Source organism: Periplaneta americana, chromosome 5, assembly GCF_040183065.1.
Source record: "Periplaneta americana isolate PAMFEO1 chromosome 5, P.americana_PAMFEO1_priV1, whole genome shotgun sequence".
Taxonomy (NCBI): Eukaryota; Metazoa; Arthropoda; class Insecta; order Blattodea; family Blattidae; genus Periplaneta; species Periplaneta americana.
The window spans coordinates 34,584,586-34,610,256 of record NC_091121.1 but is presented as its reverse complement, the minus strand read 5'-3'; the positions used below and the strand labels follow the sequence as shown (position 1 = coordinate 34,610,256).

The 25,671-nt window shown below is 35.2% G+C and overlaps 1 protein-coding gene across 1 annotated transcript in view; it reads left to right on the top strand.

The window, feature by feature from the left end:
* Positions 1-25,671, top strand: part of LOC138699525 (neural cell adhesion molecule 2-like) — a 1,056,814-nt gene that overhangs the window by 604,073 nt on the left and 427,070 nt on the right. Inside the window, exon 4 of the mRNA XM_069825483.1 lies at positions 13,643-13,846. Coding sequence (XP_069681584.1) covers positions 13,643-13,846 — 204 coding nt within the window. The remainder of the gene's footprint in view (positions 1-13,642; positions 13,847-25,671) is intronic.

The following is a 25,671-nucleotide window of genomic DNA, read 5'->3' as shown; positions in this document are numbered from 1 at the left end:
TTCATGTAGTGGTTTTACTTGGTCAGTATTCAGAAAATGGTGCAAATAATATCGAATCTAGTTAATCAGGCAAAACAACACCATGATATAAAGTGTTCACACAGTGAAGTCCATCATTGATTATATAAGTGTCAAAAGAGTGTAATCTAGAATGAAAAATAATACAACCATATGACAGTAAAAACCAGGCTCTCTGCAATACACTCGGAAAAACCACATGAAAATATCTCCAATAGATTACGGACTGTGGTCGCTTTTGTGTGATCGTACATGATGCGTACACGAGTACGTAAAACTGCTACAGAACTAATCTAGAGCGCTGCGTACAAGTGTACGGCAAACCGGTCTGAGGGGTTAAGCAGCGTTGCACGTGTCTGAGTTTTTCAACACGTTAACGACTTCCAAGCCTAAATAGCCTCTAGAATAAATTTCTGCAGAATTGATAATTATATTTAAATATGTGAAAGACTCTAAGATTATAGATATTATAGATTATAGATAAAATGAAGAATATGGATGAACTAACAGCACAAAGAATAAATGATAAGCTACATGATATCAACACAACTGGTCAGAACACATACCAAGGATGGACGAAAGCCGAATACCAAAGAAATTCCTTCAGTATAATCCTAGAAGAAGAAGAAGAGGAACAGTGGGATTACCTTGGAAAAGATAGACCCTTGTAAATGTACGATTTTCGGGGTGTATTCGATCAGGATATGTTTCTTAGTACAAGTGTGCAGCCTCCCATACATTGCCGTTAGCCCTACCATACATGAAATGCATATCTGCATTCTCTTCGTAGAGGATGAAACAGCACTCGTGCAATTACTACAGACTATCGCATTAAAAGTGACTTTTTCAGTCGATAATCTAAAAGTCAGATCGTGAGAACCCAAACAAAGCGCTATATCTTTAAGGATTTAACTTGTTGTATTGTTTCAGTTTACCTTATTTTTCAAAATATATAAATGTCCGGTTTCATGTTCGCCAAAAGTGATTTTTTTAATAAAATATAAAACTTATCTCTCCTTATTCCACGAGAAGGACAAAGACACTAAGCATTTTCGCATTTACTAAACGAAGTAGTGCAAAATCCAATATGTTCTTATATTTTCCTATTTTCCGAAGAGGCGTATAAAACTAAAAAAAGGAAAAAGACAAATACAAATATTTTATTTATTTATTTATTTATTTATTTATTTATTTATTTATTTATTTATTTATTCTGGTGTAGTTAAGGCCATCAGGCCTTCTCTTCCACAACACCAGTAATACAAATACAATAACAGAAATAAAAAGGAAAAAAAAAACACTATAAACGAAGTAAAGTCACACAAAAATATACACAGGTTGGAGTCACACAAACGTTAAATGAGTGATTAAGTATAATTAATTGTATCCTAATTAACTAACATAAACAAGAAACTTGCGATTTTAATCTGGAGTAAAAAAAAAACACAAATCAACACTTCTAGCAATATCTAAAAAGCATTAAACAAGACAAAATTTTCCAATTTAATTTTGAATTGTGATAAAGTCCGGCAGTCCCTGACATCATTAGGTAGCGAATTCCAGAGACGAGGTATTTCTACAGTGTAGGAGGATGAATATAGAGACGTTCTATAATGAGGGATAGAAAGAAGTGCTTGATGTCGGTTTCGAAGAGTTGTAAGAAATTGAAAGCGCGATAAGAGATAATTCGGAGTAGAAGTATGCATGATTCTAAATAGAAGAGACAGTGAATGTATTGTTCTTCGTTCCTTCAGACGCACCCATGAAAGTAACTGGAGGGAAGGGGTTATATGGTCAAATTTACGAGTATTGCAGATGAATCGTATGCACACATTATGAACACGTTGTAGTCTCTCAGCTAAGAGTGAACTTAAATTTTGTCATTAACATACTGTAATTACAATTATTTTTGCCTCAAATTAATATATAAAAGTGATTACATAAATGGTACTGAACTATAAACCATGTATTTTGTGTAAATGTGATAATGTATTGTATGAGGTAATAATGATAATTAGAAATGCATCACATTTTAATATTATCTCTCACGAATATATTACAATTTTTTCGTCGTACCGACTATTCATCAGTGAATGCTAAGATTTCACAGAATTCTGATTCGAAATTCCAGTAATTTTCAAATACATGTCAGTTATACAGGGCGTTCGCCTACGGGTGGGGCCAGGAAAGCGGCCTGCCTGCGGTGTCGCTTGCGGGAATCGTCTATCCGTAAGCTTCCGCTTTCTATACTATACTCTGTAGGGTTTTAATTTTAAAAGTTTAGCAGCAGTAAAGACTGATGTTTTTGAAACACTAACTTCCTGTCAACACGTCTTAGAGATTTATAAGGAGAGCGTGTAAATGATACACTGATTTCATCAATTTTTTCTTCCGTCAATACTCTTTGTTTTCGCTTAGGAATTGTAGCATTTATCGATCCTGTTGTCCTTAATTTGTTAACAACACGTCTAACAGTTTCTCTACCCTGAATTGGAGCACCCGGATATTTCACTTCAAATTGCTTACGCACCTCTTTACATGACTCTGTTTTCACATATGCATCATACATAAAAACTCTCTTTTCAAGCGTGAATTTTGCGTTTTGCATTGCCAACAAATTTTACACACACGCTGAATATTTAAGCAACTGTGTCAAGGAACTGCACTGTACGTGTTAAATACTGCAACAGATGGCTCACAACTGATAACTTGTCGACCTTGATGTCCTTGATTGTCGAGCATGTCTCAACAACTGCGTGCACAAAGCGGCGTATCAGTACATGCCGCTTTCCTGGCCTCACCCGTAGGCGAACGCTCTGTACTGTATATTGCTTATTTAGCACAGGTAAACAATGGTTATAGCAAGTTTCTCTAGAATTCTGCATCACAAAATTACTTTTAAAACAGCAGAAAATTGCTTTTAAATGGTGATCTTAATTGAAAGTACAAATGTCAGTACTTATTATTACATCTCTGGCTACGTAGATGTATATCCTACTATCTCCGAATGTAGGCTTTCATGGCCGGCGTCAGTGGGGTGAGCGTTTTTGGATAAGAGACCGTAGTGTATTGGCTATGTTACGTCAAGACGTTTCGTCTACAACTGCGGTAGACATCATCAGTGGCGAGGCACTCTCGGGCGTAGTGATCTCCTCAGCATACCACGGGCGACAGTTCCCCTCGTTACCCTATATTCTCCCTTTTCTCCTTGTTCTCATATTTACTTTGTTTTCCTTCTTTATTCCTTTTTGTTCTCCAATTATTGTCATTGCTGTCATTGTGTTTCCCTTCTTCTCAACTTCCCTTATTCTCCTCGTCTCCCTCTTGTTCTCCTTGTGTTCCCCTTATTCTCTTTGTATTTTCCTTTTTTGTATTCCTCTTCTCCTCTTTTCATTGTCGTTGTGATTCCCTGGTACACCTTTCTCTTCCTCTTTTTCTCCTTGTATTCCCCCAGTTCTTCCTTACTTCCCTTGTTTTTCTTCTAGTCCCATCGTTCTCCTTTTATTTTCTTCTTCACATTATTTTTGACTTGTTCTTCTTAACTTTCCTTGTTCTTTCCCTTGTAATCCATATCTTCTCCTTGTTTCTCTTGCATTCCCTTTGTTCTCCTTGTATTTTTCTTCTCCTAATCTTCATCTTATTCCCCTTATATTTCCCTTGTTATATTTGTCTTCCCTTTTTATACTTATATGGGGTGGAAGGGGACCGATGCACCAAAATTTAAGGGGTGATTCTACATGTTAAATGTAACAAAATTTTTATTACACTTTTTCTTCGATGAAGCACCATTAAACAGGGGGAAAAAAATAGTATTTTGCCCAATCTTGGCAGCGCTCTATTGTTGTAATGGTCCGAGATAAATTGCTGATTGCTAAACAAGAAGATAGGTTAAAATAATCTGAACAGTTAATGTCTTGAAATCTTTTTTTTTTTTTTTTGCAAATTAAACTGTGTAGCCATGAATTTAAATAGAATAATAACATCGTTAAAATAAATCTTGCAACGCTGCACACTGCCGCGCGTCAACGACTGAATACAGCAAAGGGGGAAGGGAAGGTAAGGATTGCAGGCCGCGATTGTTAGAGTTATTGCAGCAGCCATGATGTTGCCAAATGCTTCATAGAAACATAACGATTTTCACTAAAACGATGAATGTTAGAGAAAAAATTTATTTTCATTTTTTAAATCTCTCCTCATGGTCTCACGATCTATTACCAGTTTCATTTTTTGAGGTCAACATCCACCCTGTATAATCCTATCTCTTTGCATTCCTCTTTTTACTTTTTGCATTTCCCATGTCCTCCTAGAATTCCCCCCGTAGTCCTTGAATTCAACTTGCTTTCCCTATATTCATCTTGTTCTTGTTTCGCGAGCTGTTCGTAATCAAACCCTGCTACGCGAAGAAGTGCAGCGTAATAATGCTATGCATCTGTCGATGGCGATCGCACCCACTACGTAATAATACTATATAAGCTACCCCACTTGTAATTTTTTGTAGTTAGAAACTATGATTCAGTGTTTCGTGTGCTCAATTGTTTTCATTTCTACGTATTACTTTTTCTTTCTACTGTATATAGAAGAAATGTACTATTTAAAAAATTACTACGAAACTATAAGTACCAGTTGCTTGTCGGAATTGCAAGTGAGCAGAGATGAGGCTACAGGACCCGTGAAGCAATTAAGGCAACATTTTCGGCACCTTGAATTTAAAACCTGGTGTGCATACCCCCTGGAAGGAAAAGGAGTTGCATTGTTTGAAGAAGTACTTGCAGCCAACTCAAGGATCATCAAGCATGAAGGATGATCAAGTTCTGAGTGGAGAGAAATGCTAAAAATGATTGCAATGGTGGCACCGTACGTTCTCTTCCTGGTCGCTGCACAGACACAACCTACTGTAGGCACTGCAGTGAATATGAAACTTTACCACATGTGCTTGGGAGTTGCCCACAGGGAGAAGTACTCAGAATAAAACGTCACAACACCATACGTTCTATGACCGCAGATCCACTTCGATCCAAAAATTCTAGAACTTCAAGAGGAATTCATTGTGTTGCTGATGGTAGGAGCAATCGTAGGATGGATATCATAGTTATACATAGGAATAAACAGGCAGCCGAAATAATTGATCCTACGATCAGATTTGAAATCTCAGCCACTCAATCATCTGAAGTGAAGGAAGAGAAAAAGAAAATCTACGAGCCCACGATTCAGTACCTATCAGCTAAATACAACATTGAAAAAATCACAGTTACCGGTCTCTTCTTCGGAGCGAGAGGCACCATTCCGAAAACCTTTGTAAAGTGGAGGGAAAAATACAAGCTGACGAGAGATCTTCAAGGTGCCATCGTCACCACCATAATAACATTTTCTCCAGCGATATTTCTTCATCATCTTTACGGTGTACACTCAATTTAAATTGTACTAGGTTCAATTTTTTTCTATTATGTCTTAATCTCTTTTGTTTGAAACCTGCTTATATAATTTTTCGTTTTAAATTTTATTGTGAGCTATCCTGTGTCGCAAGGCAAACCCAGACTAATAAATTAATAAAAGCATTATTAAGAGATGCATGTAAAAGCATTTTTCCTATATCGTGCTCTTTCACACTGTTTACTATTAGTGGAAAATAAATACATAAACAAATTTAATCTCATACCATGTAAATGAACAAAATTAATGGTTTAAGAAGAAACTGTACTATCGGTGCTATGCCTCGCATCTTGCAGAAAAGAAGTAATTATCTCTTTTAGAGTAATTAGCATAGTTAAATTCACGTGCAGTAGATTATAGGAATGCCCCTTCATGAACCCTCATCAATCATCACTTTAGTGTTGGACATGAGAAAAGAGAACAATCACCATGCAGCTAACAATACAATCAGAAACCAAGCATTATCTGGACCACAGCTAAGTAGATAAGTATGGCTGCCTGCACGATGGAGAAATCTAGTCCTAAAACGTCACATCCGTTTTCAGAATCATGACAAAAGGTATAATTGCAGTATTTAATTTTCTGGAACAAGTGTATGTTCTCAATGAGCGTTAACCTCTCCCTCCTAATTATGACCATAAATATAGCTTATTTTCCCAATTCACAAAATATCATTGTCCTACTGGTCTTCATGCTGACGACTCTATCCGAGGTTCAACCCAGCAGTGAGCAATGGATTTTAGAAGGCGATAAAGTCATTAGCGGGGCTTCCTTTGGAGTCAAGTAAAGCTGGAAGACATGTGATTGACCACTGTACAAGAAAGTGTCGTTAAACTATCACTATTATTATCAATTACTTTTACTGTTACTACTACTCCTACCAATACTATCACCGCTGCTACTACTGCTATTACTACTACTCTCACTACTATTAATTTATATTACTATTATTACTACTCCAATTATGACTACTATTACTGTTAATTTCTTTATTATTATTATTATTTTTATTATTATTATTGTTATTATTATTAATATCGATTAGCATCACTATTTTTAATACTTGTTCTATTATTGCTAACATTAATATTCATTCTATCTAAATATGTAATATTATTATTATTATTATTATTATTATTATTAATATTATTATTGATTTCTGCCATTTTATTGCTATTACTACACCAGATTACTGTAAATACCAAATCAATTATCCGTGAATACAGTTCACTTACCTGTGGCACGCTAAGTATACCTCTACATAGAACATGTTGTTATTCATCATCTTTTACAGTATCCACCTCGCGACAATAGAATTCTTTGTCACAACATATTAGCGATTGCAAGACAATAAACATTTTTAAAACTAGCTTAAGTATAACCTTCTTAGCAATTCACTCTAATTATACTGACTTAAACAGTCACTGACTGTATGGTAACTTCTTTTTTTAGACATGCATCGTGATAGCGCTGTATTTTCAAAATTGTCTCTCAATAATCCCTTTCTATTATTATCTAACATTATTTGAAATATATTAACATTGTATGTATTTTAGTTTAATTCTGCTATACAGTTTGTATTTTATTGTTTAATTAATAGTTCGTAGTATTCTACTGTTTAATTCATAAGTAACTCTTGTACAGAAGTCACTTTTAACTAAATCAAATCGTTGTAATCTTTGTAGCCTTACGGCCTTAACTCTGCCAGCTGAAATAAATAATAATAATAATAATAATAATAATAATAATAATAATAATAATATTATTACACCTATCATAACCTCTATCACCATTAATTTCTATTACAATTATTATCACTAATACTACTGATACTCTTCCCATTGCTACTATTAATATTACTATTAATCTCTGTTACTATTATCATTACTAACACTATTACATTACTGTAGCTCTTATTATTTCTACTAACACTATTGATCCTACACTTACCACCATTACCAGTCGTATTATCTAAAATTCTCTAAATGTATTTTTATACTAATGCTACTACATTAACATTATGATGATGATGATGATGATTATTATTATTATTATTATTATTATTATTATTATTATTGTTGTTATTCCTGTCACTATTAATTTATGTTACTATTATTGCTACCAGTATTAGTTCTGCTCTTACCATTACCACTATTCCTTTCACTATTAATTTCTGTTTCTATCATTACTACTAACACTATTATTGTTATACTTACCATCAAACCATTGCTGCTACTCCTAATTTCTGTTATTATTATTATTATTATTATTATTATTATTACTACTAGTTCATTCATTCATTCATTCATTCATTCATTCATTCATTCATTTATTCATTCCTTTCTATAGATCTTACATGAGCAATGAAGCTTTAAGATGTGGTACAAGTCAAAATTTTACATTACAATTACAATTTTTACAAATTTTTACAGTTTTACAATTTAGTAATTTTCTACAATTTTTACAATTTTGTGCAATTTTTTACAATATTTTGGCGAGATGTAGTGAGATGAGGTGAGGTCCCAGGTTTCGCCAAAAGTTACTCGGTATTTGCCTTTTGATTGGGGAAAAACTCGGAGAAACACAACCAGGTAATCAAATCAAAAGGGTTGATGCCGAGGACTCGCCATAGACCATCCGGTTTCAGTCCCACGGCTGGGGAAAACCTCGGAAGAAACCATACAATGAGACCAAAGTGGGATCCAACCCAAGCCCGAACGCAGCTCCGAATCAGCATCCAAGCGAGTCTGCCGACTGAGCTACATCGATGGCCCTACTAAAAGTATACAATACATAGCCAATCAGATTATTAAATTTACAAACGCAAACGATCATTAATCAGTTGAGCTATATGTATAATACAAAACAAGTAAGTTAATTAAATTTAAGGAATAAACAATTCAATCAGTTGTGATATACAGAAATTGATAATACATATCATGCAAACACTACTTCAAATTACAAACACAAACAATTTATCAATAGAGCTATACATATTACTATTCAATTTAAAGTATATATAATTCATCGGCCAAAACTATACAAACATATACAATACAAAGTAAGCAGATTAATTAAATTTACAAGCATACTTTCATTAAGCTATACAAACTTGTGCAATTAATTTCTTTCTTTCTTTCTTTCTTTTTTTCTTTCCCATGGTTTAACCTCTCCCTTTTAGGTTCATTTACACCACCCACGCCACACGGGCCTTACAGGGCCGCGATCTGTCGGGAGAGGAATTAAGCTATGGATCACATACATACTTTTTAACCACACAAGGACATGGAGGGCCTCCCCGGATGAGGGATCAGCTCAATGCCAGGGCCGCCTCCGATACAACACAAACATTTAAGACATTACACAGCATTCACTCACACATATGAAAGGATTAAGGGAAGGATCGTCGTCCGTGGCCGGACTTTCAAGAGGTACAATCCCGGCATTTGCCTGGAAATAACTGAGGAAACCATGAAAAACCTCAGTTAGGATTGCAGGCCCCTGGGATCGAACCCCGGACCTCCCGAATGCAAGGCCAGCCCTCTACCACTCCGCTAGCCCGCTCGGTCCGTAATTAATATCATGTAGATTAATTCAATTTATAATCATAAACAATTCATCAATTGAGCTATACAGACTACCATTCAATTTACAGTATATACAATTGGAGATTTATCTTTCGAAGGGGTGGAAATATTCAAATATCTTGGAGCAACAGTAACAAATATAAATGACACTCGGGAGGAAATTAAACGCAGAATAAATATGGGAAATGCGTGTTATTATTCGGTTGAGAAACTTTCATCATCTAGTCTGCTGTCAAAATATCTGAAAGTTAGAATTTATAAAACAGTTATATTACCGGTTCTTCTGTATGGTTGTGAAACTTGGACTCTCACTTTGAGAGAGGAACATAGGTTAAGGGTGTTTGAGAATAAGGTGCTTAGGAAAATATTTGGGGCTAAGAGGGATGAAGTTACAGAAGAATGGAGAAAGTTACACAACGCAGTACTGCACGCATTGTATTCTTCACCTGACATAATTAGGAACATTAAATCCAGACGTTTTTGATGGGCAGGGCATGTAGCACGTATGGGCGATTCCAGGAATGCATATAGAGTGTTAGTTGGGAGACCGGAGGGAAAAAGACCTTTGGGGAGGCCGAGACGTAGATGGGAAGATAATATTAAAATTGATTTGAGGGAGGTGGGATATGATGATAGGGACTGGATTAATCTTGCACAGGATAGGGACCGATGGCGGGCTTATGTGAGGGCGGCAATGAACCTTCGGGTTCCTTAAAAGCCATTTGTAAGTAAGTAAGTATACAATTCATCAGTAGAGCTATACAGACTAGTATTCTACGTATACTATTAAATATTAAATATTACATATTACAAAGAAAACGCAAAAAGGAAAAAAGTTAAGGCATTCTGGTTTGTAACGAAAGTTTTAAGAAAAGTAATGCAAAATACCTCATATTTTTAAAAACGTTTTCGTTCCGAGAGTTCCCGTAACGTTAAGTGAATGTGTTTCATTTTGCAATGCCTCGACTGTACGCGTAGAAAATTGATCGACTGACACTGTGGAAGAAGGAAAATAATATAGGGAGAAGGAAGAATAAGAAGAAGGAAAGAGAGGCGCCAGCCAGAGTTTATCCTAACAAACGAGTTTCTGTTAGTCGAGTTTCTCACTTCCCCCTCTCCCGTATCCCCCTTTCCTCATTTTCTTTGAGAATATGACCTACATCCAAAGCTATGGAGTCTTTACTTACGCCCTTACCCACACAATGGCGACACATTGTGCTTTTTAAATTATGGCCAAAGTTTTAATAGATTATAACATTAAAATTAATAACGCGCCTTGAACTGTTAACACAATCTACTCCAATATTTAAAGCTCCAAAGTTTTCTAAACTTACTTATATAAAGGAAACAAGACACGCATAGATATATGTGCTACCCAAAAGAAAATTATCAGTAGTTGGCTTGGCTTAACGGCTAAAACCGTCCAGATTGTGGTTTTACATTATAGTTTTATGTTTTCTTAGTTTCAAAACCTAATCTCGCTCCCTTTCTTTCGTTAATAAAGTTTCAAGTTAACAAGATATATGCCAGAACTTACAGAATTCCTCTTTTAAGAGGACTAAGTATGGTTTTCCATTTAGTTCTATTACACGTTCCAATAAAGTTAAAAAAGCAACACCGACTATAATAAAAGTAATCAATAAAACAAAAATTATAACATCGTGATTACACAACTTTTAACACTGTATCACTTCGGAATATGTATGATAAGAACTTTCTTGTGTTAAATTTTAACGTACCTTGTTAACATGTTGGGTCATCTTCAGAACTGGTCATTGTTGGTCTTGGCGCCTCTTGTTTCCTGTGAGGGTGCGTTCGTAGTGTAGAGTCAAAGAGCGTATGTGTTTTGAAATTGAGTTGTGTGTTGAGAATGTCGTTGGGGTGTGTTTTCGTGTGTCTGTATATTTCATATTGTTCTAGTGTGTTGAGTTTCTGGATTTTTGGTTGGATGTGTTGTATTTCCATGTCTGTGTTGATGTCTCTGTAGGTATGGTTGGCATTTGTGATGTGTTCTGCATATGTGGAGGTGTTTTGTAATTTTGTTATGGCTGTGATGTGTTCTTTTTAACGTGTAACACCTGCAACAACTTCTACATAGGACAGACAGGCAGATCATTTCAAACACGTTACAAAGAACATATCATAGCCATAACAACATTACAAAACACCTCCACATATGCAGAACACATCACAAATGCCAACCACACCTACAGAGACATCAACACAGATATGGAAATACTGCACATCCAACCAAAAAGCCAGAAACTCAACACACTAGAACAATATGAAATATAGCCTACAGACACACGAAAACACATCCCAACGATATTCTCAACACACAACTCAATTTCAAAACACATACACTCTTTGACTCTACACTACGAACTACCCTCACAGGAAACAAGAGGCGCCAAGACCAACAACGACCAGTTCTGAAGATGACCCAAAATAGGTCGAAACATGTTAACAAGGTACGTTAAAATTTAACACAAGAAAGTTCTTATTATACATATTGCGAAAATATTATTAATTTACAACTTAGGACATGCGTTGAGTTCTTCTACAGTTCTTTTAATATTTTAACTTTAGGTGCATGAAAATTTACATACATAATTTGATGTAATTTTCACGGTGTTATTTTCATTTTTTCTAATCATTCATTGTATTCCATAGATCTTACACTAGTATTGAAGCTTTAAGATGTGGAAAAAGTCAAAATATTACAAGATTGCAATTTTTTGGCGTGTTGAAGTGAAGTGAGGCCGAGGATTCGCCACAGCTTACCTGGTATTTGCTTTATGATTGAGGAAAACCTCGGAAAAACCCAACCAGGTAATCAGAGCAAACGGGGATCTAACCCAAACCCGAGGGCAGCTCCGGATCAGCAGGCTAGTGAGTCTGCCATCTGAGCTACTAAAAATATACAGAACATAACAATCAGATGATTAAATTTACATATCTAAACAGTTATTCATCAGTTGAGCTATAAAATATAATACAAAACAAGTAAGTTAATTCAATTTAAAAGCATAAACAATTCAATCGGTTGAGATATACAAAAACTAATAATACGTATCATGCAAATAATTTCAAATTACAAGAATAAACATTTCATTATTTGAGGTATACAAATTACTATTCAATTTAAAGCATATACAGCTCATCAGCCAAGCTATACAAAAATATACAATATATAGTAAACAGATTAATTCAGTTTACAAGCATATTTTAGCTGAGGTATACAAAATTATACACTTCTTTAAAGTATAATAATTCAATTCGAAAGCATAAACAATTCATCAGTTGTGTAGAAGATATGAGTATGTAAAAATTTGGTTAATCATGTTCCATACCATTTCCCATGGCCCTTCAAAGCTTTAAGGTAATTAAGCAGTGCATTGAAGATCGTAATACAATATTAATCTTGATTACACAAGTTTGAACACTAGATCACTTCGGAATATGTATTATATGTCTTTCTCTTGTTAGATTTTACCGTACCTGGTTAACATGTTTCGACCTGTTAACCAGGTACGGTAAAATCTAACACGAGAAAGACATATACCGGTAATACATATTCCGAAGTAATACATTATTAGTGAATTTTTTTGTAACAGCTTAGACTAACAGAGGGTATAAAATATTTATTGAATAAGTTTCCTTCAAAATGACATCAATATTCTTAAAAAGATAACAACAAACATTTAAACATATAAATAATTCACTGAAGTTAATAATATGTTTCTAACGTTGTCGCCAATTGTGGTATCTTCAGCCATAAGTTCAAATACCTCATGTGGTACACTGAAAACTTTACTGGTATTGGCATATTCATTAAATAGATAGGCCTACATAAACAATTTAAAAGCAAACATATTAAAAATACGTGAAAGTTAAATAAAAATGATTCTTCATTAATTATTGCATTATTCACTTAATTTATGTGTATAACGGTTAAAACCAAACGTATATTAAAAAACTGGTTAAATTTTAAACACAATAATTAAAACAACTTATTCTTATGAGAAGATTACAATTATTACATACATTAAAAAGGTTCAATTTCTATCACTGTTACACCTATATTCAAAGTTCATTTAATTATGTAATTATTATCTTTATTAATACAATGCACATTATCGTACAAATGTTTATCTGTTATTGCAAATTAATAGTTTATGTCGTTGTATATCATATAATGTCAAACATTTGTTGTTTTATTTTAGTTGACTTACCCGAATACCACTACAATGTTTTCTAAGATAACAGAGGGTAGATGAAGATGTGATTTATGTCTTGTATTAAAATTATGAATGCCTTGATTAGTACTAAAGGTATCTCGGTATTTAGTATAAAACATCATTAGGGAAAGAATGTACTTACAAGATAAGGTAAATATGTACAGGCTTGAGACAAAATATAATTTCCATTATTAAATATGAATAGGCCTATTCTTTTCTTCTCTTAATAATTTCAAATGTATGTCTCGGTTTATAATGTCGTACTGTACGCCTTTCAAAATCGAGACAAACACAGTGAAATGCTTACTTGAAATATAAAGAATTTGTGGAGGAGGTGGTTTAAATTATACGTCTTGCTGATTCCAGGGAAGCCGACCCCTACAGTGTCGTGGTTTGTGAACGACAAGCTGGTTGATGGCCTTCTGGAGACGACAGGCCATCACGTGGTCGTGAACAGACTAGAGGTGTCACGTGTAACCCGAGAACATCTCAACACCACGTACAAGTGTCAGGCCAGTAACACCAAGCTCATGCTGCCGACGGAGAAGACTGTTCGACTAGAATTATATCGTAAGTAGGCCTACTGCCTATCTATGCATGTAAGATTCTAGTCCTACTGAACATTACAGTTTGTCACAATATCTGTCATTGTTTATACAGAGTGATTTATATAGAACTGACACATTTCTTTCATTAATTGTTTCAAAACGAATTGTGCTAGCTACACCTTATTACACCTAAAATGTAGAGGAATTTTGGGAGATTATTTACCTCTATAGCAAATGTTGAAAATGTCCTCCATCCTGCATGAGGCACAACTCAACACGTCGTTCCATGTTACTGGCCACTCGTTGGAGAACTCTGTTGTCAATAGCTTGAATCTTCTGTGTGATGTTGTGCTTCAGATCGTCCAATGTCTGGGGACGTGTGGCGTAAACCCTGTCTTTTAAGTAACCCCATAGAAAGAAGTCCGGCGTTGTCAAATCCGGAGGCCTCGGTGGCCACAGGTTCCTGGAAATTATTCGGTCGTCAAAGAAACTTGGTTTTAGGCCTGCACTTTTCGCAGCTCTCTGACACATTGAGTAGGTGTACCCTGTTTCCTGCGACAAACGTCTTAATGATTTTTTGGGTGACTGCTCCAGTCGTGCTCTTACGTCAACAACAACCGTGGGAAGCCTAGATGAACGATGCTTGCCCTTTTCACTCACCTGAGATCCAGTTGTTTCCATTTGTTTACCAGTCCCAGTATTGTGTTTCTTTTGGGAGGACTGCGAACACCAAATTCTCTCTGGTATGCCCTTTGAGGAGCTGTAAAATTCGTAATCCAGTATTGCTTCACAAGGAAGAGTCGTTGATTTAATGTGTACTGCATTTTCACGTTGACACAAAATGTCGAAAACAGCTGCCAACAATAGGAATAAAACATAAACATCTGCGCGTCTAGTGACAAGGAATCGAAACTCGAGAACATTCTGCTTAATTTGGTGCTAAAATTGGGTCAGTGCTGCCAACAATAGGAATAAAACATAAACATCTACGCATCTAGTGACAAGGAATCGAAACTCCAGAGCATTCTGCTTAATTTGGTGCTAAAATTGGGTCATTGAATGAATTTCCAACGGAATAATTAAAGAAAGAAATGTGTCAGTTCTATATAAATCACTCTGTATAATCCTGTACGTGCCTGTATATATACTCTTTTCGCTGTAAGAAAAATCCTAATGTAAACACAAGCACGTTGCTGTCATACCCGTGATTGGCTCACAATCGAAATACTCACACGACGCAGGAAAATATAGTCCGTATTTGGAAACTATCATCCTGTATTATTTGAAAATAAAAAATGGAATTATAATTGTTAAATACAATGAGACATATAACTTCACTCATATGTAAAACGATATGTAAAAGAAAAGCTACTTTTATATTTTATGTACTATGAACGCGGATGAATACAAACAGTAATACCGAGGTAGTCTGTTCTTGTAACACGCTGGCGTCACTTTAGCTCGTAGTTGTTCACGTAAGCACATGGTACTGAAGCATGGCTTCTGCATCCTAGGTGTGTGTGATTATTAATCATAAAATTAGGAACCCTCTCAAAAGCGGAGAAAAACAAGTAGTCTTAAATGTATATAATAAGTTATGTGGGTTTTAATTAGGGTAATTATAAAGTAAATGTTTCCTAAGCAAACGAATGCATAGTAGTGAGGTTAGGTCTACTTGATGAGTAACGGGAAATGTTTAACATGAAACAGAATGTACAACAGTAGGCGGGAACATGTACTGAGAATCTATGGCGCCAAACATCGGCCAATGAAGCCTCACTTCAGTCACGTGCTATTGTTTATATTAGGATTTTTCTTACAGCGAAAAGATTATAGGCTGTATATTGTCAGTTATCATTAGACTTCGGATTTTAGGTAAAAACCTATTTTAATCCTTAAAAGATAAGTTCATAAAAACTTGCAAGTACACGTTTCATATAAAACTAGGCCTATGCCTAAAATTGTTATTTTAATAGCACCTGAAAATATCTATTTTGACGACAAAGCATATTTTGACCTATTAAGTAGGTTTCATCTCTAATAGGTCAAAACATCCATTCTTATTTCGAAAATTTGTATTTTAAATTCCAAATGTGTTCCTGGTTCTGTTGAAAATAAAGTACCGGTAAGGGATAAACTGGAGCAAGTTCTGCAAAGAAATGGAGGACTGAAGGACTGCGTACTGCTTCGGATATCCTAGCAGGGAAGAACACGGATTTACAATGCAACATTCCTATCCAACTAGTGTCAAAAGCGACATACGCTCCTGTTACTTCAGTGGATGTGGAGCGTTCATTTTCAGCATAGAAATTTGTGTTGAGTGACAGACGATATTGTTTTTTAGTTGAAAATTTAGAAAAAGTATTAGTAATTTATTGTGAAGCTAATTATGGACATTAACAGACAAGGCTTGGTAAAAATTGATTATATTTGACTAGTTTGTGTACTGAATATATGTCTAAAACTTATTTTTCACATTAAATTGTCTAGTTTATGTATAACTAGTTAGATATTTGTTGTTCTTGTGCTGTTAGTAGTAGTGATGGTAACGGTGTAAATACATTTAAAATTATTAAATTCTAGAAGTGAATTTCTGATGATTTGGAACATGTTTTTAAAGAAAACATTTTTTTTTTTTGTTAGAGGCTATTTTCAATTCTTTAGAAACTATTTTCTACACTTTTAAGCCTAGTTTAGGCACATAAAATTACATTTTAACGACCTAAAAATCCGTACCCTAGACATCACTCGCCTTGAGAAATTAATAACTCACAATAATATTGTTTCATAATAGTCTATCTACAATCACCTGCAATGATGAAGTGCGATGTTTGTAATTTGTAATATGGAATAGACATTGTAACGTTTTCGTTTTTTCTCGGTTTATAACTCTAAAATACGGGACGGAAAGCCGTCCCGAAGATTTTTCTCGGGACAACAGGACACATTACCGAAAAATGGAACGATCTCGTATTTTACGGGATGTCTGGGAACCCTATATCAGATGGTAGACGACATTAACAGATTGTTTTATTCTAGTCTTAGTGACATATAAGCAGGCTTCGTAATTCAGCTACCTAAGCTGGAATGAAGTTACTTGATTCGAAGTATATGTGACGACACAGCGCAGGTACAGGTACGTTCGTATACAAAATAGTTTTACACGCTCTGCCTTCTCGCTCTAGTAAATCGAAGCCGGGACGCAGTGATAGTGAGTAGTCTTATCGATCACTGCTCTTACTAGTCGTATTATTTAAATAACTACATCTTTGTGGCTGATTGAAGGGTCAGTGCAGAGGTAAAATATCTTAGGTAAGACGCTCAAGCATGTAATTTTGCAGGGCATACTTGAGGATATTTGAAATATATTTTCACTGTCAATATAGACAACTTTACATATAGGCGTACATTATTTAAAATAAAAAAAAGTGCACTGAAAGACATTGCATTACCAAAAGGCACAGAAATTGTCTTGAACGTAATCCAAAAGAACGAGCACAATCAAAATCTGAAAATTGTGAAGATATTAACTCGACTTTTAGCGTGGATTTGTGCAGCTTACCATGGCGTTCAATGCCAACATCCCAATTAATAAATTACATAGTCTACGTTTTAGGGAATTTTTAGAAAAGTACATAGAAAATTAGTGGGTTTTCAGTAATGAGCGACGTAGTAATATTCTAATGAAACACGAAAAAATATCAGACATTGGGAATATCTTGTACTAAATCATTCACCAATAACGTCATGTGTTATTGATATAATTTCTTATAATAGAAAATTATTTCAAGTTACATCCGCATAAGTTGAAGTTCCGTAACTTACGAATACACGTTATTATTCACTGCAAAGATCTCGACGAAAATGAACATCACGGCTCAAGCCTGTGTTTATTAGTACAGCTTCAGAATGTCGGGAATTGACCGTACTCCACGAACGCAGGGACGACCTGTTTGTTTATGTCGTTATCCGTTGCATTACCTGTGTTCGGCGTACTACACTCATATCATTTTATTTTTACTTCAATTTTTATTGTACCTGTGTTTTGGGATGTACTTCACTCCCACCCCTTCTACTAGTAAACTTCCAACCGTTCACGACACAGAGCCGAGGGCGCGTAAGCAGTACTGAGTTACTGAGTATAGTACGTTTCAGAAATATGTTCGCGTTTTCCAGTGACGAAAGAGCTTTCAATATTGAATCATATTTTCGTACGGGTACTGTCGTCCGTTTCCTTATGTCGCATCCCGGTTTCCCCCACCTGCTTCTGTTCGCCCCTCTGTAAAGTTTAGTAGCTGGGCTATCTTAGCTCTTTTCTGAAAACATTAATTTCTGTTAGGAATTGGACGTCTACGTAATATTATTCAAGTGTTTAAAATAACTTAAATAAAAGGGCCTCCTTAAGTAATTAACTGTCACGTGATTTCCCCTCCTTTCTACAACCCTGCGACAAAACCACTTGAACGGACAGTAGATAGCATTTCTGAGTGATTTTATCTTTTCGGATCGGGTAGAAGTGAAGATTGAATTTACAGTACGTAAAGTACTCTTTTATAGAATAGGTACAGAATTATTTCAACATGAGTTACTCGTACGAAGGACGAAACTGGTAATTGGAATTAGGTACAATAGTCTATAGGGCGGTAATATGCACAAAAGAACTGAAGCCTGTATCGAAATGAACGGCCACCATTTTCTAAAATGTGTTTAAATATCCGTATTATAATTATTTTTCAATTTAACTTCATTCTCTATATAGTACGCTAATGTGCTGTAACAGTACAATATACATTGCATAATTAATACTTCCGAATGGATAGCTCAATTCTTGTGTAAAACACTAAGTGTTAATACAGTACTGTAATTTGATTAAACAAAAACCTAATGAAAATTATCAAACTCAAAATTGCGATATTTCCTACTTTACGTAAATGGATGAACTAGTTTTCTTCCCTCCTATACCTAGTGAAGTGATTTGTATTTTACGCCAATATCATCGAACTCCGTCGTGGAAAGGGTAGCAAACGGTGTTTCCTGTTTCAATCGTTAATAGAAAGGTATAGCCAGGTTAATATTAAAAATGTTAGTAAAAATAAAATGATGTCCCTGTATATACTCAGTGTGTCTTTAACTTCAGTCTTTAGGTACCTGGAATACGAAGCCTACATATAAGTAATGCAAGTGGTTACATTTGTTGAATCTAATTTTCGAACTCGTCTATGTTTGTTTCATAGGAAGGCTGTTAAATTTTTATTTTCTGTCACTTAGATTTTTTATACATATATATGAAATCCATTTTTCGTAAAACTAAATTCTGCTTAAGAACAAAGCCGCTAATATTTTGTAAGTACAATTCCAGTGCACATCCTGTAATACGAGACCCGATTGTTTGCGTCTGACCTGGAGAAGGCAGGAGTACATTCCGTAGGCAGAAATGATGGATAGACAGCTCGTCGCAGACGAACGTCACCAGACGTACACCAAATGCATGCACGGAGATAAATGAATGAAACATGTCAGCCTCAAGGAACGTGGTTTGTCAACACTGCAATAAGTCCTCGGCCTTTCTCGTTAGTGAGCTTCTTTGTTTTCATTGTTTTTTAACGTGCCGTATCAAGATATATATAAAGGGTTTTTTCAAAAGTAATACCTAATTTTAATTACCTATATCTTCTACAGTGTTAAGAGAGAAGTTTTTTTTATGATATTCTTATTGAATTTGGCATTCCCTAGAAAGTAGTTCGATTAATTAACCCATTTATGCCCACTGGGTCGTTAACGACCCAGTGATTATAATTTGTATAAAATATCCCGGTAGTGTTATATTGTGACTTCTATAAATTAAGTTGGTAACTGAGAGTGTTGTCTTGAGTTATAAACATCTGTGTATGATTTGTGCTGTATCATTCACATTTTATTTGAAACTATCTCTCAGCTTGCGTAATTGACTAGAATTCCGCAGCACACAGCTAATAATTTCTATTTGTTGGCATGGAGTGTGGCTCATTGTCGAGCTTCTGAATACGAATCTAAAACATCAAAATGTAAGTAATACAATATATCCTGATAGCATTGTAACAGTTATAGTAATATAGCAACAATGACAATAGTTTTTTTAGAGTGGGTCGTTAACGACCCAGTGGGAAAATGAGAGGTACCATTTTGTCGCTTTGTAATATTTCTGTTTATATGATTCTTTTTCGTTAGTTATAGTTTATTTTTGTTTTGATATACTAAGAAGGGACTGAAATAATATCTGAACTTGAAGCAACAGACACGAGGAGCATATCTGGAGAAATTGATGTTTATATTGCACCACCTGTACATGGAGAAAGCGATGGGGATTCTGGAGATGAGGAGTGTTATAATCCAGACTACTTGACGAGGACATTGTTGGAAGCAGAAGCTGAGGTAAGGTTTTCAAATGAAGCAAGAGATGATGAAAATGATTCCCCTGAGTCTACATTGGAGGCTACGGTATTTTTGGAAGTAGAAGCTGAGGTAGAGACTACAACTAAAACAAGAGAGGATAAAAACTATAATCCAAGATCTGTACTGAATACAAAATATATTCCGCAGTGGAAGAAGGGTCAGGCCCTCCCTAATTTCACACCAGTTTATAATCCTGTCTAGTCGAGTCATCCATTATCACTTTCTAAAGACAGACATCCAGCTGAATATTTTGACAGTTGTTTCAAATGAGTTCAGCGTGCATCCTATAGGAACAGCAGGTCGGTACTCAGCCAAAGTAAAGAAGAGGATATCCATTACACAATCCCCCTCATCAAGAAATACAATAGTTTTATGGGAGGTGTTGATCAGATGGATCAAATCATAGCAGATACAGAATTGGAATAAGAGGGGAAAAAATGGTATGCTCCAATTCTTTTGTGGATGTTTGATGTCGCCATGACTAATGCATGGTTAACAGCAAGATCAAAAGGAATTTCCTTGGATAATTTGTCATTCAGACGGACAAATGTAATCGCTATGATGCAGAAATTTGGAACACCAGTATCTTCACCGGGGTCTAGAAAGCATCTGAATGTAGGAAATATGGTAGCAGGTCCAGCACGTCGCAATGCTGGACACTTGCTGGCGGTTGGTCAGCCACGTTACCGATGCGCTGTCTCCAAAAACAAGACTACTAAAGTCTGTTCCAAACCTTCATGCCCAGCACCGCTTCATGACAAGTGAGTCAGAGAGTTTCATACATAACATGGTAATTATGTGTTTGGATAATATTGAGTGATTTATATTTTACTATACGTATTTTTATGACTAAAGTTTATGTGAATATTTACTTGTGCACTGTAAAATTGTAAATATTACATGTAAAACATCAATAATATATTGATTCAATAACACAAAGAAATAATATTCACAATTACTGTTGTTACATGTAGTAATTTAGATATAAATAAAAAGAAAGAAAAAATGTATATCAGATTTTCCCACTGGGTCGTTAACGACCCACCCTGAAAAAGGGCCTAAATGTAAAGATTCGTCTATGTTCGCTCATTTACAATTAAAAATGTATAAACACAAAAAACCTTGTGTGACATTCACAACATTTGGACAAAAATAAAGTTACGGGCATAAATGGGTTAAAATGTGTCTCAATGAAACTTACAGCAGAGTCCGTATAGGCCAGTTTCTATCTGATGCGTTTACAATTCACTGTGGGCTAAAGCAAGGAGATGCACTATCACCGTTACTTTCTAACTTTACTCTAGAACATGCCATTAGGAAAGTCTAGGATAACAGACAGGGTTTGGAATTGAACGGGTTACATCAGCTTCTTATCTATGCGGATGACGTGAATATGTTACGAGAAAATCCACAAACGGTTAGGGAAAATACGGGAATTTTACTTGAAGCAAGTAAAGAAATAGGTTTGGAAGTAAATCCCGAAAAGACAAAGTATATGATTATGCCTCGTGACGAGAATATTGTACGAAATGGAAATATAAAAATTGGAAATTTATCCCTTGAAGAGGTGAAAAAATTCAAATACCGTACTTGGGAGCAACAGTAACAAATTTAATGATACTCGGGAGGAAATTAAACACAATAAATATGCGAAAAGCCTGTTATTATTCGGTTGAGAAGCTTTTATCATCCAGTCTGTTGTCAACAATTCTGAAAGTTAGAATTCATAAAACAGTTATATTACCGGTTGTTCTTTATGGTTGCGAAACTTGGACTCTCACTTTGAGAGAGGAACATAGGTTAAGGGTGTTTGAGAAGAAGGTGCTTAGGAAAATATTTGGTGCTAAGAGGGATGAAGTTACAGGAGAACGGAGAAAGTTACATAACACAGAATTGCACGCATTGTATTCTTCACCTGACATAGTTAGGAACATTAAATCCAGACGTTTGAGATGGGCAGGGCGTGTAGCACGTATGGGCGAATCCAGAAATGCATATAGAGTGTTAGTTGGGAGGCATGAGGGAAAAAGACCTTTGGGGAGGCCGAGACGTAGATGGGAAGATAATATTAAAATGGATTTGAGGGAGGTGGAATATGATGATAGAGACTGGATTAATTTTACTCAGGATAGGGAACAATGGCGGGCTTATGTGAGGGCGGCAATGAACCTCCGGGTTCCTTAAAGCCAGTAAGTACGTATATATTCTACAATATAAACAAAATTATTTCTGTTGCTTATTGAAAAAGTAATGTTTTTTTTTTTTTTTATTTTAGAAGACAGAGAGTTTGTTTCAGATAGCAGTGTTATCAGTAGGCACTTTCCTGTAACTCTGTATTTGTATTATATTGTATTTATTTACATTTCATTGCATTCGTACATTCGTACGTCGCTTCACAGCTAGAATATGATACTTGTCAACAGACCTCAATAGTACGACAGTCTTGCTTCCTAGCCAAAGGCTATCTGAAATATCGTCGATTTGCAAGCAAATCACATTTAGCAAAAAATATTATTTCTGACTATTACACTCTTACTACGTCATACTACTTTTGACCAATAAAACGGTACGAAAGGACATATTTCAACCAATCATGTCTGCTTATCGCACAATTTTATCGCGTCCCTAGCATTTGTTTCTTTGTTTGCCAACATTTGAAACTGCGCTGGTCTGGACGTCAAAATATATATATATATATATATATATATATATATATATATATATATATATATATATAAAATTACAAACCACTCCAGTCGATGCACAGCAGTTTCAAATATGACTCGCATTGGCATTCAGGAACAAGAATTAATAAAAATCACTGATCATACCTATGCATCTTCTGAAATCCGATTTACAAATAAATGATGAGCACCATTCGGAAATCCTGAATAAGGTGAATACACCATGTATGCCTAAATCAACGAGTTCCACTTCTATTACGCACACGTCCAATATAATATCAATTGAACCACCAACCACATTCAAATATGAAAATTGTACATTCAATAATTATTCCTTTTAAAATTATTCATGTTTATTTTTTATGTCATCGTCGTTAATTAAAACTTTTCTAACACTTGTGTATATTAGTTAGGTTATGTTATAGCTTCTGCTATATGATATTATGGATAGTCTCGTATCAGAGATTGTTTAATATTAAGATTTTTTTAAAAATCATCTGTCAAGTGACGTTGATTACTGGGATTCGGATAATTGAAGTGGAATGTTGCATTTTAATAAAAATGAAACTGAATCAACAAAGCCATCTTGACTAATAACATTGCCATCGTGTATCATAGATCGAGAACTTCTCGACGAGAAGGCATTGCTCACTACTGCCATCTACTATGCATCTAGCGTAATATTTGTAATGTTGAGATGGTACAATAATACATTTGAAGACAGTTGTATTTTCGTAAGTCAATTAATATTTTATTGTATAGGAGTACTTCGTTACTTCTAATCTTTATATACTTTCTTCTAATCGTGTAATAGTCAGTTAAATCCCACTCGAGTTTTGATTTTCTCTAGATAAATCAAAACGTCTAGTGAGATTACTGTTGATAAATAGGCGTTTGAACGTTCTTGATAATATTGAATTCTCAAATTATTATTTGTAATAAATTGTTTTTCTTTATGTGTATTTAATTTTTGCAGTTCTAAGTTTATACACATACATTATGTACAGTAGCAAACATTATAAAGAGTGTTTCCGAGGTGATGTTACAAACTTTCAGGCATGATGGCGAAGGGCACATGTATCAATTTGAAATAAGAAAGCATGGTCCGGAAATGACTGAGTCGAAAGTTATAAGCAAAAATAGTTGTCTTGAAATGGAATTGTAATTTGACACCACGTGCCCTCCTTCCCTTAACCTTTGGAACAGTCCTGGAAAGATGGTATGGACCAGATGTCTCCTACGTGGGTACTTGTCCCGATACAATCTGTGACCTTGTCTACTGTTCCCATTGTTTCATCTGTACTCGAAAATTAGGTCTGCTTAATCCGCTCTAGTGTACTCCTCCATTTCACTAGGACTGATCGACTGGACACTGCATCTTGTACACATACACTGCTGTCTACAGACGTGCATATCAGGACCGACCATGTCCGTTACACATTACGCTATCTACATTGCTTTAGTGTAGTTTCCTGTCCCAATTTCTCAGACAGCGCACTGAATGGAATACTGTAAGTAGACAACGTAAACAACGTCAGATGAATACAATATGTGTAAGATGTACAGATAAATACACATAAATAAGGTATACAGAGGAATTAAATTATTTTATTTCCACACAACTATTTTTGCTTATAACTTTCAACTCGGTCTTTTCCTTATCTCAAATTGATACATGTGCCCTTCGCCATCATCCCTGAAAGTTTGTACCACCACCTCGGAAACACCCTGTATACGTCGTTACTAAGAAGGATTTTACAGTAATTTTTTATTTTATTGGGTTATTTTACGACGCTGTATCAACATCTAGGTTATTTAGCGTCTGAATGATATGAAGGTGATAACGCCGGTGAAATGAGTCCGGGGTCCAGCACCGAAAGTTACCCAGCATTTTCTCGTACTGGGTTGAGGGAAAACCCCGGAAAAAATCTCAACCAGGTAACTTGCCCCGACCGGGATTCGAACCGGGCCACCTGGTTTCGCGGCCAGACTCGCTGACTGTTACTCCACAGGTATTTTATAGTAATATACAGAAGGAGTTTACAATAATATACTAGTACGACACATGGGTTATTATGGATACTTGTTACAGGGAAAATATAATCATGCAGCGTTGTTGAATGTCATAAATTCACCTACAGAATAGAAGACTTGAGAAATTAGGTTTTTCTTAATTTGGCTCTAGATAATCTTATGTTATAAGTTTCAGAATATACAGAATATACAGAAGGAGTTTACAATAATATACTAGTACGACACATGGGTTATTATGGATACTTGTTACAGGGCAAATATAAATCATGCAGCGTTGTTGAATGTCATAAATTCACCTACAGAATAGAAGACTTGAGAAATTAGGTTTTTCTTAATTTGGCTCTAGATAATCTTATGTTATAAGTTTCAGAATATACAGAATATACGGAAGGAGTTTACAATAATATACTAGTACGACACATGGGTTATTATGGATACTTGTTACAGGGCAAATATAATCATGCAGCGTTGTTGAATGTCATAAATTCACCTACAGAATAGAAGACTTGAGAAATTAGGTTTTTCTTAATTTGGCTCTAGATAATCTTATGTTATAAGTTTCAGAATATACAGAATATACAGAAGGAGTTTACAATAATATACTAGTACGACACATGGGTTATTATGGATACTTGTTACAGGGCAAATATAATCATGCAGCGTTGTTGAATGTCATAAATTCACCTACAGAATAGAA